This window comes from Telmatherina bonti, assembly GCF_933228915.1.
Source record: "Telmatherina bonti genome assembly, chromosome: 2".
Lineage (NCBI taxonomy): Eukaryota > Metazoa > Chordata > Actinopteri > Atheriniformes > Telmatherinidae > Telmatherina > Telmatherina bonti.
The window spans coordinates 19,759,067-19,774,713 of record NC_136620.1 but is presented as its reverse complement, the minus strand read 5'-3'; the positions used below and the strand labels follow the sequence as shown (position 1 = coordinate 19,774,713).

Genomic DNA, 15,647 nt, shown 5'->3' with positions numbered 1-15,647 from the left:
TGTCCGTGTAAAGTTGTCCAACAAACCCGTGACAGACAGGAAAATCAACACATTTACAGCTGTCGAGCTTTGCTTTGCAGACACTAAGGTTCCATGACGTTTCTCGTGCTGACCTGTGCACGAGACGGTGACTATAGCCGATTCATTTCCTAATATTGAAGGCTAAACAAAACACTCTGGCAGCTTTAAACTCACTTTACATGATTATTTACCTTTCTGTTGCTACTGCTACGTTCCTCGTGCGGCCATGTTTACGTGACGTCACCAGCCCGGGCACCAATCCGGAGAATAAATACTATTATAATAATAATTATATAATAATTATTCCTTTCAGATGCTTGATCTCAAAAGCCCCGCCGGACTCCATTTAAGAAATATCATTTAAGTGATTCGTCGTTCATCTGCATATGTAAAATCAACTAAAAGAGACTGCTTAACTTAAACTAGGTTGAATAATTCAATCGGCATCTGTACCCTACATCCCGTTGATATTTTTTAAATACTTTAATAACCTGTTAAATACTTTAATTTTACTTTTAAATACTTTAATATCCTGTTTAAAGTGTATTTGATTTATTTAAAACATGACGTAAAACATAATCAGACCGTGTCATAAACCTAACATCCGATTTTTGTGGATTTCTTTCTTTTTTTTTTTTTTTTTTATCTTAAAGTTATGTTATTTGCGTTGGTGTCAGATCAGAGTTTCTTTCTGCGCGAATGATCACGCGAAATTATTATTACCTTACCTGTAAGAACGAATCCTTTTTCTGAAGCTCTTCAGCATACCATGTCCCGTTAAAAAAAACAGGAAGCCTCTGTGTGGGATCATATGATATTGCTGAAAGAGGAGGAGGAGGAACACACCCCTGCAAGTTGTAATAAGGTTAACCTATTGGAGCTGTGGTCCTTGCACAGCATGCTGCTCTGTTGGCTGATATCTGCTCTGTCAATATAGCAGGAATTTGGATTGGTTTGAAACAGATGGTGAGTTGCATTGTGCCAGTCACCTTTCTCTGAGATTAAATGTTACAGAAGCTGGTCCTAAAGGAAGTGATTGTGATAAATGGGCAATTTCATTGAGTTTTTCCAATGCATTCTTGCAAAGCTGTGCAAAAGTCTTGAGCCACTCCAGAAATGTTTGCAGTCCTAAAGTAGTTTTTAACAACATCTTTCAAGGGACTCTAAACATCTGCCTTCTTATTCTTTCCATTTTTCAGTCAAGTCTTCGGACTTGATCATTTTCAGAGGAATGCTTCCTTTGTTTTTCTCCTTTTGTATTAAGCTACTTCATACATACCTGCATATTTATGTGTTAAAAGGCACTTAACTATATGAACCACTGTTTAGTCCACATGTAACAGTCTAGCAAAGAATCAGTTTTTAATATACAAAAAAAAAGGGAAAACAAGACTGTAAATGTATAATACTGCACACTCGCTGGTCATTTTCATAATGGGTTAGACCCCTTTTTTTGCTTTCAGAATGGCCTTAATTTTTTGTGGCATGGATTCAACAAGGTGTTTGAGTACAGTGCTCACTGTCATGTTCAAGAAACCAATCTGATCAGATTTTTGTCAGGGGTTATAGTATACAGCAGGAAGTAGCCATCAGAAGAGGACACTGTGGTCATAAAGGGATGGGCATGGTAAACAGCAATACTCAAAATAATGCCAAAATAATGGTTTTCAGTGCTCTAACACACTTGACTAAAATAAAATGGATCCAAGCAGCCTCTGAAGTTCTGCACATTGACTAATTCATTTTAGTCACATATGTTGAAACCAAGCGGCAACCTCCGGCAGTTAAAAGTGAAGCCTATGCAGAAGTGCATAAAACTGCAGTTCCCCCTTCATCCGCTAGGGGCTGGCTCCAAAACAGAGCAAATCCACATAGACTCCCATGTTAAAAAGGCCAACTTCATGGCAGAAATAAACATGTTTACAGCCTGATTCAAAAATCCATTTTCGGTTTATCGGTCAGGTTTACCTTCATGACAACTGTAAAGTAATTTAATCTCGAAGTTCTGCAAATTTAGGGGCGTGTCCTTTTGATTAACAGGTACAATCTCTGGCTTCAAGTGAGAAGAACGTAGAACAACCGCGGTTTTTAGTTAACAATGTGACTTAGCTGTAGCCCGCTTACCTCCATTAGCTGGGTAGCTCCCGTTATCTCGAGGTTAGCTTGGTTAGCTTTTAGCTACAGAAAGCTCAGAGTTCCCACCGAGCTTCAATTCAGCTCTTCAGAAACCTATGGGTGACGTCACAGAGACTCCGTCCATCTCTTTATATACAGTCTATGGTTGAAACAGGGATTTTGAAAACCCACAGGATTGTGGCCCTTGAGGATTGGAACTGGAGACCCATGCTCTAATGGGAAAAAAAATTCACCAAGGATTTCAGTAGCAGCCTGAACTGTTGCTACAAGGCAAGATTGATCAATGTTTTCTTATTGAATACAGCAAATTTTGAACAAAAAAATCTAAAATTTTCAGCTGAAATGGAGACTTATCAAACCAGGCAATATCTATCCAATCTGCCATTTTCCCAAGTTTGGTAAGTTTGTTTAATTTATAGCTTCCGTTTCCTGTTGTCATCAAGAACTGCAGAGTATATTAATTCATTATTGTGATGGCAGGCATGTATTTTTTTCACCACTAACAAGAAACTGATCTATAAATGTCTGAGTATAATATTAAATATAGGTCTCAAAACTAAACTATGGACATTGGAAAGTCATGATGTTCTTACTGGTTCTATACATTAACAAATATATAATTATATATGCTATACATTAAAACATGCACTGGGTTAAAATGAGAGTGACAGCTGTTTGAACTTGAGATGCAACATAAGCACACATAAGCAAGCAGTACCATGTCTCCTTCTGGGGCTCACAGGAAGCTAAACAACTTTATCATTATATGACTCAGTTCTTCAAAGAGCATTTTTGCACTTAGTTTAACTCTTCTGTTTGTTAGATCGAGTTGGAAAGATTTGTCCAATTCAGTGCAAAAAATTCAGTACTGAATAATCTGCAACCAGATGATATTCAAGGATCAACTATTTCTCGTATTTTAACAAACGTACTATTTGCAGGCAGGGAAGGGAGCAAAAAAACAAAAAAAACAAAAAAAAAAAACCCAATTCATTGCCTTTATGGCAACATCTGTGTCCAACTGGACTTCCAGCAGTGTGACTAGCATGTATCTATGCTGTCCCTAACTGTTTGATTTCTTGCTTGTGTTGTTTTCACTCTCAGATGTAAGTTGCTTTGGAGAAAAGCAGCTGCTAAATGTACATGATCTATCTATCTATCTATCTATCTATCTATCTATCTATCTATCTATCTATCTATCTATCTATATGTCTATCTTAACTGATGTAGCTTACTTGTCTTTATTGTTTTTTGTATATTACATACAAACAAAAGTAGTAATCATTTACACATTATATTTAAATTTATTCATTTATTAAAATTTTTCAAATGTAAATGATTTAATATTTGTGGCACTATGGTAGTTCCATACAGTCTTGAGCCACTCCAGAAATGTAACAACTACATTTTTATGAGGACAAAGTGGGGTTAATGTCAAACATGTGTAGCTTTTATCTATCTATCTATCTATCTATCTATCTATCTATTACGTATTAATTATATTAATTAATTAAATCTTAATTGATGTAGCTTACTTGTCTTCATTGTTTTTTTGTATATTACACACAAACAGAATTAGTAATCATTGACACATTATATTTAAATTTATTCATTTATTAAAATTTTTTCAAATTTAATTTATTTAATATTTGTGGCATTACGGTAGTTCCAGACATTCCCTGACAGGGCAAACACCGTACTAACTCCTGTAGACGCGCAGCACAAAACTAATGGTAGAAGTAGTGGTCACAGTAGAAAAAGACAGAAAAACCTGAGATTTGTTAAATAATTCCGTTTTGTGGGGTTAATGCAAAACATGCATATAACATACATTGCATTATTAACAATTACATTTTTATGAGGACAAAGTGGGGTCAATGTCAACCATGTGTAGCTTTTATCTATCTATCTATCTATCTATCTATCTATCTATCTATCTATCTATCTATCTATCTATCTATCTATCTATCTATCTATCTATCTAAATAAATAAATAAATAAATAAATATATAAATACATAAATACATAAATTCTATTTTTTTAACTCACGTGTGAGGGGGCTCGTGCAAACCTTCGTTGGGTTGGTTAGCTTTCAGAGTTGTCAAGCTGCGCGCGCCGTGTGTGTGTTTCCAGCCTCCTAAACGGGAAGTTTTTTCTGACTCGAGTCATATGATGTGACCTCAGGGAAGCAGGAACACGCCTGTTACAGAGGAACCACTGGTCTTCCCCACAGAACTAACAGAAAGTTTCCGACCCTATAAAGAGGAACACGTTCTTCGGCCAAAAGAAAGTTATCCGGGACGGTGATGTCAACGTCGGGACCGAAACTCTGCGTCACTGACAGCTTTCCCAGCCATGACAACCCGTCATAGCTTTGTTGTAGCTTCTGTGTTATAATTAGTTTTATTTCTTTTGTGTTTTTTTAAAATTATTATTTCTTGTCAAACAATGTGTTGTAAAGATAAGGGGGACATCCGTGGAAGACTGACTGTTTCTGTCGGTGCTGCTGTGGCATGCGGCGAGGTCCGCACGAAGCCTTTTGTCGGCTCTGATTGAGGGAATGCACTGATTGACCTCAATGCACGTCAAGTCTCCAGCAGGAAAACAGCTCTTCAAAGACCATGGTTAACAAGGAGGAATTGGAAGAAAGGTTGAAGAAACTTTTGGTGAGGCTGAGAACTCCTCAAGAGGACAGACAACTGAGTACACTGATTCAAATCATCCAGGATCTGCTTTTCCTGGCGCATACAGACTATGGTAGGAAGCACACTGGTCCTGTATGTGCATCATGCTGCTTTTAATAAACAGGCCTATTTTCCGGTTACATTTTAGCACGACTCTGGAGCACTTTTTACTCATGTTTCCTGAATTATATCAGCGATTTCACACTGTGATAAATATTTTGCTGCGTCCACATTTAATTCCTTACATGAATTAATGTAATATATACAATATGGTCTGTTTTGCTTCACTTTATGAGAAGCAAAATTGAGAAAAACTAAAAACTTGTGATTTGGTCCCTGCTGACTAATTTGTTTTTATACATACTAATCTTACGATATTCTTTTTTTTTTGTTTTGTTTTGTTTTTTGTGGATGCAGCATGTAAATACCAGTTTAATCTGTAACAAATTTGTGCTTTTAAAGGCTTAATACTTTATCTATTGTGTACAACATTCATTGTGAAAGTATTAGTCAAAGCTGTAAAGTAAATATAGCAGAAGTGAATGTAAAGTAATTAAAATGTAAGGTAAAAATAATTTGATCAATAGGAGAGGATTTGTATGAGCTTTTTATGATTCAGGCTTTCTTTATTATACGATTACACACAAAATTCAGGTTTTATGAGCCTATTTATCTTTGTAAAAAGGTCATTGTTATTGTCCTCATTTTTTCCCCACACTTTTTTCTGTGTTAAAAATGGCATTTTCGGAACATTGAAAATAGAAATAAAAGCAAAAGAAGGCGAACTGTAGGCTAAAATTAACTTGTTTTATCTGATGCCTTTTGCTGCAGCAGCTGATCTGTTTGAAGATAAAGATGTCCATGCCCCCCTCATGGCGGTGCTGTCATCTTACATCAGCAGCAGAGGAGTCCAGCAGGTAATTCAGGATTCTTTTTAGATCATCAGAACGGGCCTCTGTTGCATAACAGTTTCCTTTTTATGTTTTATATTATTGTTTCTGCAAAAGGTGACACAGGGGTTTGCTTACTTACACATTTCTAAGTGTCATGTCTGTGCATGATCTAGCGTGCTTATGGCATCTTGTGACTGCTGAGTAGTGCAACTTCTCAGAGGTAAGATTTTACCATGACATGAAGCTACTTATTTTGGTTTGTTTAAAGCTGTGTGGTGTTCTTCCTCGAGAAGCTGCAGAGGACTCAGAGAAATACTCTATTCAACCCTCTTCTTTATATGTTTGTTAGTTTTCTTTGACTAACTGATCTGCTATAAAGCTTGTTTTTTCTCATTCTTTTCACAGGTGGGCTGGTCATTGCTTTGTCAGCTTATTGAAATATGTCCCCATACACTGGAGCAGCTGACCAAACCTCAGAAGGGTGCTAGGGAGTGGGAGATACTGGGAGTGCACCAGTAAGTGAAGATGTATTGATAAACGATGGGTAGTTTAATGTTTTGCCACCAACATAGTTTGTGTCAGACGGACCGGTACAGTCTAGAGAATGTTTCCATTATGTTTGTTTCTTAGCAGTCAGACTGCAACTTAATTTTTTCTGGCTCATGCTGGTTCACTTGTGCTGATAAGGGACCGTTTATGCCCACCGTGGTGCATGCTGAACCTATACCTGACCTCACATAACTAGACAAAAAGCAAACAAACTTTACTAAACAAATAAGACTTATAATACAAAACACTCTCAAAACAAATATAAGAAATAACATATACTGAAACATCCAACGAAATCCAGTCATTGCAGATGAGAGATAACTGGCTCCTTCAGAACCTGAAAGATTGATTCATCTACTTTTTACTGAAGCCTTATCAGGAATGATCCTCGAAAAGGAGGCTGTTAAGGAACCGTTATTAAGAAAATTAAAAAGAGATAAAATGCTGAGGTGGTTTTGATGACAACAGAGCTGGACTGAGTTTTGCACAAAAAAGTTCAGTACAAAACATTTTAGTACAAAGTGACAAAGCGTTCTGGTCTGAGGAGATCAGGACTTGAATACAGCATTGAGTGCCTGCATTTTACCATCTGTAAAATGTAATGGAGGCTGACACAGTTTTAGGTTGTGTTTCAGCCACTGATGTTGAGGATCCTTTCAAAGGTCATGAATTAAGAAAACAGAAAATAAAGTCATCTGCTGCAAAAAAAAAAAAAAAAAAAAAAAGATCCACCATAACACATCTGGTATATGGGAAGTTGGCAAGGGGTTCTTTTTTTTTTTATGACAATGATCTGCAACCACACTGCTGCTGAGGGTGGAGGTGGACTTGGTTTGTGATAATGTTTTGAATGAAAGAAAAGAAATAACAAACAAACAAAAAGCAATGTTTTGATGAGTAGTGTGTCAAAGCAACATCCAGATAAATGTCAGGACCTTGGGCTTCCCACAGCCTTGCAGTCTTACAAGATGATAAGTGATCCGTTCATTGTGAATCTGACACATTTGTACAGCTAATTTACAGATTTTGATTAAGTTTTTTTGTCTACTTTCTTTTCATAATTTGCTTCTATTCAACCCTCTTCAAAGGAACCAGATGTATTTGTGATTGTTGTTTGTACTGCTGTCTAACGTTTCAAATCAAAGCTTTCAGTTATTGAATTAGGCCGTCTTTCTTCCCTCCATTTCCTCCATGGCTTTCTGTAAAAAGGGTCACAAAACTAGACTGCCAATAATAAGTGAAATAATTTGTTTAAATTACTTTAAATGCTACTCAAATAGATATTTTAAGAAATATCTAAAATATGACCTTAAGTTTGCACAACCTTGATTTGGATTAAGCAGGCATTGAAAATGTATGTATGACTATCTTTTTTTTTTTCTCAGAATTGTTGTGTTTGAAATGACGTAAATGACTTTACAGTCATAACTAAGTTAAATATGTCTGATGTGTTTGCAGGCAGATCCTTAAAGTACTATCTCAGTACAGCACGGACTGTCGAGTGACCATGGTTGGACTTCGAGCATTGGCTCTACTGCTCAGATCAGGTATTTGTCCACAAAAGAACTGAATTCTAATTGACTTTGGGAAAAGCTCTAGAGAAGTTTCTATAATAATACAAGGTTACAGATTAATTCCACTTGCACTTTGTGATACTATTATTGATGTTTTGTCTTATTGCAGCATATCTAAAACACTTGCCTCGCACTGTGTGTTGGAGGTCTTTTGGATTGTTAATAAAAGATAATTGTGGCTTAATGTTATAAAACTGATATAAAAGGTAACTCAGGCAAAATATTGGCAAATCCCCTTTGGGGTGGAAAGGGGAGTTTTAAAATGATAAAAGAAACCACTTGATGTGATTATTTAATAGATTACCATTTGTGTGTAAGCAGAAGTATGTCAGACATCTGGACCTTTTCAAGGTCACATAAGTAATTCTGTATTTTCTGTCCAACATTTGACTCTCTTTATTAAAATAATATATGCCTAAATAGGCTTTATGATAGGAAAAAAACTCTTAAACTGTATGTATTGCTTCAGTTCTTTGCTTAACCCTTTTGGATGTTTGCAAAACTACAACGTGAGTGAAAGGTTCAAATAACATTAACCAGAAAAAAACAGTGTGGTTAGTGGTTGATTAAATGAACCAAATGTTTAACTGTATTTTTATATACATTACTGCACAGATATGATTCCCCTGTTGGTGTTAGAGGAAGAAGAAGATGTGTGTCTGGTGGTGCAGGCGATGAAGACCTTTCCTACCAGTGATGAAGTGCAGCTTCAAGGCTGTGGAGCCCTGCAGCTGCTGCTGGACAGAGGTGGTAACATGCACATTATAACATCAGTAACTCACACAATCATGCAGAGTAATAATCAAGTTTCTATGTCTATAATATGTTAAAACATTGCTAGCATAGCTCAATCTAAAGCAGTGTGTCTTTTTTTTTGCTGTTTTTGGAACTGTGTCAGATATCTTCATTATTTATTATTTATTGTGTTATTCTCTGATTTTGGGAGTTTGAATCAGATTTAGCTCCTTGTCTTTTGATGTGACTCAGCTTTTATTTATTAAAGCCTCAACTGCATGTAGATGCAGTCATATTCTCCATCTGAGAGCGCAGAGAATGTTATCATGCAAACCATGTGCTGATACAAAAATTGCTAACTTAAAAAAATGAAACAAATGCAACAAATAAAACAATAAAAAAAAATAGATAAAAACATATAAACGTGACATTTAAGTACAACAAAAACTAATATGATTATAACAGAGGCATTCCATAGGGGCTCAAAATCTTTTTTTTTTAAATGCACTAAGAATTGTTAAAGTTGTCTCTTAGTGGTAAAATGACTATAATAGCAGCAGAAAATACCTTTGTGTTCTAGACATAGCAGGAATCTGATTAAAGTACGTTACTTTGGGTAGTAGCATACCTCTTAGCAGGGAACATGGTGTGGTTAGTGTGGTTTATTTCCACTGCAATGGCACGCAGGTTGTAAATAAAATGTGTCAATAAACTTTGCATTCAAATGTATCCATATGCTGCCATCTATCATATCTGATTATATACCTTGTGTTCTTTGCTTCCAGTGAGTGATGACCATGTTGTAGAGTTCGTGGAGAACCAGGACCATGTTGTGATTCTTTCAGCTCTACAGAGGTTCTTAGACTGCCCAGAAGTTCTGATGCAGGCTCTGAAAGCGCTACTTCCTCTAGCACGAAGCAGTAAGACTTTAATAACAATAAGAACCACAACAATAAGAAATCTCCTTAAAAACCTGATTTCTTTCCTGAATATTGTTTCTGTGAATGCAGTCACAAAAACTTCTCCTTTCCTTTGAGTTATCTTTTGCTCAACATATTACATGTTGTCATCGAGAGTTTTAGCTTCAATGTTCATTTTCTAGGGTGCCATCAGAAAAGCTTACAACTGTAAGGCCTTTCAGCGGTTTTCATGTAAATGAAATTAAACCATACACCATGAGTCATAAGCAGAGTTGTGCTGCCTTGTTATAGCTATTTATGGGAGAAAATAGCAGTTCTTGAAAAAACAGTAATATTTTCCTGGAAATCCCCCCCAATGTGAACACTGTGTGTTAAGTATCTGGGAACCGCTTTTGTTATTCATAGATAATTGAAATGACGTAATCTCATATTTCTGTGAAAGCATGCATTTATGTTTTTAATAGGGGTAGAACTTTAACACGTTAATTATAAGTAATTAACTACAGAACATAAATGTATAAAAAAAAATAACATATTTAATTTATGGAACTTTTGTCAGAGAACAATTTCCTGGTGCCCTGATTGCACTTATTCACATTTTATCTCAGCTACTAACTTAGGCATATTGGAGCTATATTTAGCGATGTTTCAGATCCTTCAGTGAGTCTATTTAAAGGCAAAGTGGGTATCAACAGGTCTAGTGTCTTTTTCTGGTGGTATCAGGGACTCTTGGTGAGTGACAATAAAAGAGCATTTAGTTTTCTCTTCTCCATTAACAACACCTCCCTCTCCCCCTGTTCTAAAGCTACTAAAGTTCATGCAGCTCCACGCTGCAGTCAGAGCAGGAGGTGATCACCTCTGCTGCATGATCAAACTGAAGTTGCCATTAAGCGAGTTGCCACTAAGCAATCCCGTCTTGTTTTACTGTCAGATCTTAATGTCTATTGATGAAGAGTGTGGATGAAAACATTTAAAAGTTGAAATTAGTGTAACATGTTGTAGATTCTGATTTAGAGAAAAGTTGCAGCAGTCAAAGTATTTGAAATGACATTTTAACTTTGGGTCTGTTCAGTTTTTGGCCCGAGATGTTTTCTTTTTCTTTTTTACTGTTTTAAGTTAAACGCATTTATCCAAACATTAATAGAGCTTGAGTTTACAATATGAATCTATATGTCTTTATTTGGTTTAATCATTCCTTGAAATCCATTTAAATGAAAATAAAGTTTGCTCTTTGGCCGCAAATTTTATTATATGATTAAAATGTGAATAATTGAGATGAATTAATTTCAAAGCCTATAATTAAATAATTTATTTTACTCAAGTCCAGCCCAATTGTTTAAATCTAGCATGAATACAGGAATGCTGTAAAATTAAATAGTTTAATATAAACTGCCACATTTTTGTGTTTTTTAGATGAGTTTGTCTGATGCTGTTGCTCAGAGAAAATAAACAAGAATAAAAGAAAAAAAAAAATTTTAGGCATCATTACCCAACTTCAAGTCAGGGTACTTTTAACAAAAAACTTTTGGATTTTTGAGATGATATTTCAGTCATAGTTTGTGTACATACAGTGTGTGAGATATAGTGTGTAAAATTCAAAATCCCGAGGTAACATTCTTTTTTCTTTAAATAAAATACAGCTATATTTCTATATTAGTTTGTAAATAAAGTGTATTTTAAGGCGGCTTTTGCTTGTTACTGATCAGCTGGCATATTTACTGGTGTAAGACATTCCCTATTCGCTAAAAGAGTCTCCATCAATTGTTAATGCTGCTTTAAATTGAATTTATTTTTAGTTCCCTAAACACTATTGAAATTTTAGGCTTTTGTTACGTAGCGAGAAGTTTGGCTCGTTCTTTTAGTGACTGCAGTTGTGGATAAATTGTGATCTTTCACCCTAAGAATGAATTGATTTCTATTGTCACACGTCTTCACTTTGCAGCAGATGACATTCCAGTTTTTATTCCAGTAAAAGCAGAAGAAAACTCTGAGAACAGTTTTTCTTCTAGTTGAGTTCTGATGAGCTTCAGGATTTTTCTTCTTCAGAAGTGAAACTGGACATGAAAGGGTGTGAAAGTAACATGATAAAGTTTCTGCCATGAACATTTTTTCCACACAAATCTGTTCTTCACAGATGTGCGATTGATCTCGGTCATAGGGGCTCTTTTGACTTGCTTTTTTCATTTTTATCTCAATATGTTTTGTAGTTATATATATATCTTTGTTCTTACGCTACCTTATACAGTGTCTTTATCCTTAAAGGTGAAATCCAGCATGATGTTTGGTTTTAATGTACTTGTCTCCTTCAGCCAGTAACGTGGAGGTGTTGATGTCAGGAGGTACTCGCTGTTACAGCCTGGTCATTGCCGCCATGGACGCCTTCCCTGAAGTGGAGGAGCTGCAGGAGACCGCCTGCTGCCTGTTCAGGAGGTTAACTTCAGGTTAGATACGGGGTCAAAGGGTGGGTTTTTAAAGGTCTGGCAGTTTTACGTTTAAATTGTTAGAAATTAAGCCACAGTTCACAGCCCCTTTTTTTATTTGAATCCCAGTCTGTTAGCCCATAAAGTCCACTTCGTTTGAGGAATTGTTAATGTGAAAACAAACTCTGAGTCTGCCTACAAAACAAAGTGCATATTTCGTTCAGCACATGGCATTGCGGCTAAACATACACATATGTGGGATGCACAATAACATGTGGGATATACAATTACCAGGAATAAGTTCTGATAGAAAGCTGATCCGTGTAAGATGGCTTGGATCTGATGCAGCCCCATGTTTTGCCGTTATGTGACAAAAACAGAATTTGTCCTGCATTAACCAATAAATGAGCAAGTTTGCTTCTTGTTTGCGTCTCTCACCATCTCCTTCAGTGATTCTTGATGGAGCATTGCCTCTAGCCAGGGGTGCAACATGTCATTTATCAGGACACTTGGTTTCAGTACTGTAGCATGAATGCATACTCAGTCTGGATGAAAGATGCACACTCCAACTGAACCAAGTCCCCGATCGTACTGAGTCTAGCGGACAGTCCTGGTGTGAAAGCAACCTTAAACTGATTACATGCTAGGGCTGTGATGATATGCTTTTGTCCCAATTCGATTTGATTCCGATTTTTTGGGTGCCGATTCGATTTAAATTGCAATTCTCAAAATTCTTCAATATTGATGTTTTTGTAATTAAAAACAATTTGTTTTTATAAAACTTCTTTTTGCTAGTAATTTTTCTTGATTTCAGTTAGGAAAAAACAACACAGTAGCCAGATCATCATTCTGCTGTTATAATGCCCAAGAAGACAAGTAAAAAGATCAATAAAACCAAAGAAAATGACAAAAATTTTATAGTGAATTAATTTTATTTATTTGAAGAAAAAAAAAGATTTTTTAACAAAAAAATAGATTTTAAAATTGTTAAGAAAATAATCCCGATTTCCGATTATTCAATTGATTTTCCCACCCCTAGTACATGCCGTGTGTTTTTTGTCTTTGAGAAATAAGAAATATGATTTATTTGCACTTAACTCCACAGCAGGCTTAACAAATGGGAAAACCAGAGTAGAATAAATGGAAGTGAGCATTCAGATAAGATGTAGATGATTAACTGTAGAGTACTTGTTGACAGTTGAAGATGATAACACAGCTTGTAAAATCAATACAGCAATGTTTGGATTTGGATAAACCTGTTTGAGATGACGAAGGAAGATCAACAACGTTGACGGAGGCTATGATCTGACGCAGAGTGGGCTTTTTCTTCTTTCCTTTGCAGAGAGTTACTACAATATCCTGGTGCTGAACGGAGTCCAGAGAGTCGCAGTGAGAGCCTGTCAGACTTTCCCTGACAACACCACACTGCAAACTGCTGCGCTGTCCTGCCTTGCTGACCTCAGTGAGAAAACACATTCACAAACCATAGTTAACTCATTTATTCTAATTCACATGGAAGTGTCGGAGATTAAAAACATGTAGTAGAGATCTTACACTCAGGATGAATGATGCTGGGACGAGAAACAGCACATTCTCTATTTATAGTCTCTCCAGCTGTGACATTCATTCATTTCATCCCCAGAGTGAGTGGACATGTCGGTTTCTGTGCCTGCTTTTATTGATTTCAACTGAAAAGTGAATCACAGTTGTCAATTTGGCTAAATGAATTGGAAGACATGTACAGTAGATGGGCTGAGAAAGAAGAACTGAACGTCATAGAGAGAAAATTAACACGCTGTTGAGAAACAAGACAAACAACATATTTTGATCTGTTTGACTGATATATAGGCCGTTCATTATCTCTCATCCATCTCTGTACATTGCAAACTAGTTTTTATGACTGTGTCAACATATTTTTTATGAGTTTGAAAGTTACAAATGTAAATGGAGGCTAACCAAGATGACCTTGACCAATTTCCTCTCGTTACTCCGCTGGATAGGGGAATATAAGTAAAAAATATGTAAACAGGGAGTCAGAATGACCCCAAATATTCTTTCAAAGTAGGAATAAGAAATAATCTTGTGTAGGGCTTCTAACAGTAGAAATCCCGACCTTTACATAATACTGTCTAATGCACAGGTGTCGGACTCCAGTCCTCCAGGGCCGGTTTCCTGCAGTTTTTTGTTGTCTCCATGCTCCAACACACCTGACTGAAATTAATAAGTAGGTTGACAAGAAGCGGCTGGATCCATTTGATTTGAATCAGCTGTGTTGGTAGAGAGAAACAACAAAATCCAGCTGGATACCGGCCCTCGAGGACTGGAGCTTGACACCCTGGTCTAATGGTATGACCTTGGAATAGCCTGAAACTGGTGGTCCGAATTGATGCTTTCAGCTGTCTTCTTCTGTCAGCTTCAACCATCGTGCAGAACAAAGCAGTGGTCGAACAAGGGTTGGAAGAAGGAGAGGAAGAACAGAACAGAGGCAAGGAGGTGGTGGAGGACATGGGCCTTGGTTGGATGGAGGACTGCTGCACAGCATTGGAACTCCACGCTGCTGAGCCAGCTGTTCAGGTCAGCTAGACATCTGTTCACGCTGGAGCCTGAACAGAAATTTAACCCAGTCCCATTTCAGTAAACAAAAGTCTTCAACTTGTATGATTCGCCTCAGGAAGCTGCAAGCTGGGCCATTCATAACCTGCTACTGCACGGAGTTCAAGTGGACCATTCGGAGGAGGAGCAGGATGAGAGGTACACAGTGAAGACATGAAGCATCACACTCATAGCCGGCATGTGCGTAACACGGTTTAATTCATGACGTGTTTGTCTTTCAGGACTCCAGTTCACAGACAGCTAATGGCAGCCATGTTGCTTCACTCCTCCTCTCCCAGTGTGTTTATAGCAGCTACGAGTGCCATCGCTACACTCATCACGAAAAACAGTGAGTCTCCACCAACATTTATGCAAACTTGGAGGATTTTAACTTTAGCTTTTTGCACTGATATAAATGTATTAAAATTTCAACAATAATAAGAAAAAGCATGCCGCTCATCCCTCAGCAAAGTACTTTATTAAAAACAAACAAAGCATTAAAAGATAACCCTACATTTGAAAAAAGGCGTTTTAGCTGCAGCCTGATGTCAACAACCTTAAAATAAAAAAAATAAAAAAGGCAGAAGGCATAAAGTTCACACTTGGCGTTATCTATTTATTTTCATGTCATTGCTAAGCTTTTATTAACAGTGTTTTTTTTATTGGTGGTGACAGAAAAATGCGTTTGTTTGCAGGTCAAATGAGCTCGTTGTTGCTGTCCAGTGGTCTTCACGTTAACTTGGTGGAGATGATGAAGAGACATTCAACCTCAGCAGAAGTTTCCATCAGCGCCTGCAAGCTGTTAAAGCTTCTCTTTCAGGGAAGGTGGGAACATTCATCTTTCACTCTTTTAGGGAAATCACATGACTAGACTGAATATTGCTTTCTCGTTGCACTTTACAATGACTGAACAAATAATTAACTCATAATGAAACTAGGAAAATGAGGATAGTGAATTTGTGAAATTTAATCAGCAGCATGCCTAAATTTTAATCTTATAGTATAAGACATGCAAATGAACCAGATTTTGTTAACCTCCTCACGTTCCACCCATGGCGCCTGGCCTGCTGCCCACTAGAATGTCAAAATGTTTAAAGTTGTTAAAAACTATAAAAATAACTTT

General features: G+C 36.8%; 1 protein-coding gene across 1 annotated transcript in view; it reads left to right on the top strand.

Moving 5' to 3' along the window:
* Nucleotides 1–4,653: 4,653 nt before the first annotated feature.
* Nucleotides 4,654–15,647, top strand: part of lrrk2 (leucine-rich repeat kinase 2) — a 38,652-nt gene continuing 27,658 nt past the window's right edge. The window contains exons 1-12 of the mRNA XM_079250312.1: nucleotides 4,654–4,914; nucleotides 5,673–5,758; nucleotides 6,140–6,249; nucleotides 7,742–7,830; nucleotides 8,473–8,604; nucleotides 9,378–9,512; nucleotides 11,822–11,953; nucleotides 13,275–13,394; nucleotides 14,346–14,506; nucleotides 14,604–14,683; nucleotides 14,767–14,873; nucleotides 15,220–15,349. Of these exons, the coding sequence (XP_079106438.1) occupies nucleotides 4,779–4,914; nucleotides 5,673–5,758; nucleotides 6,140–6,249; nucleotides 7,742–7,830; nucleotides 8,473–8,604; nucleotides 9,378–9,512; nucleotides 11,822–11,953; nucleotides 13,275–13,394; nucleotides 14,346–14,506; nucleotides 14,604–14,683; nucleotides 14,767–14,873; nucleotides 15,220–15,349 (1,418 nt within the window). The 5' untranslated portion in view covers nucleotides 4,654–4,778. The remainder of the gene's footprint in view (nucleotides 4,915–5,672; nucleotides 5,759–6,139; nucleotides 6,250–7,741; nucleotides 7,831–8,472; nucleotides 8,605–9,377; nucleotides 9,513–11,821; nucleotides 11,954–13,274; nucleotides 13,395–14,345; nucleotides 14,507–14,603; nucleotides 14,684–14,766; nucleotides 14,874–15,219; nucleotides 15,350–15,647) is intronic.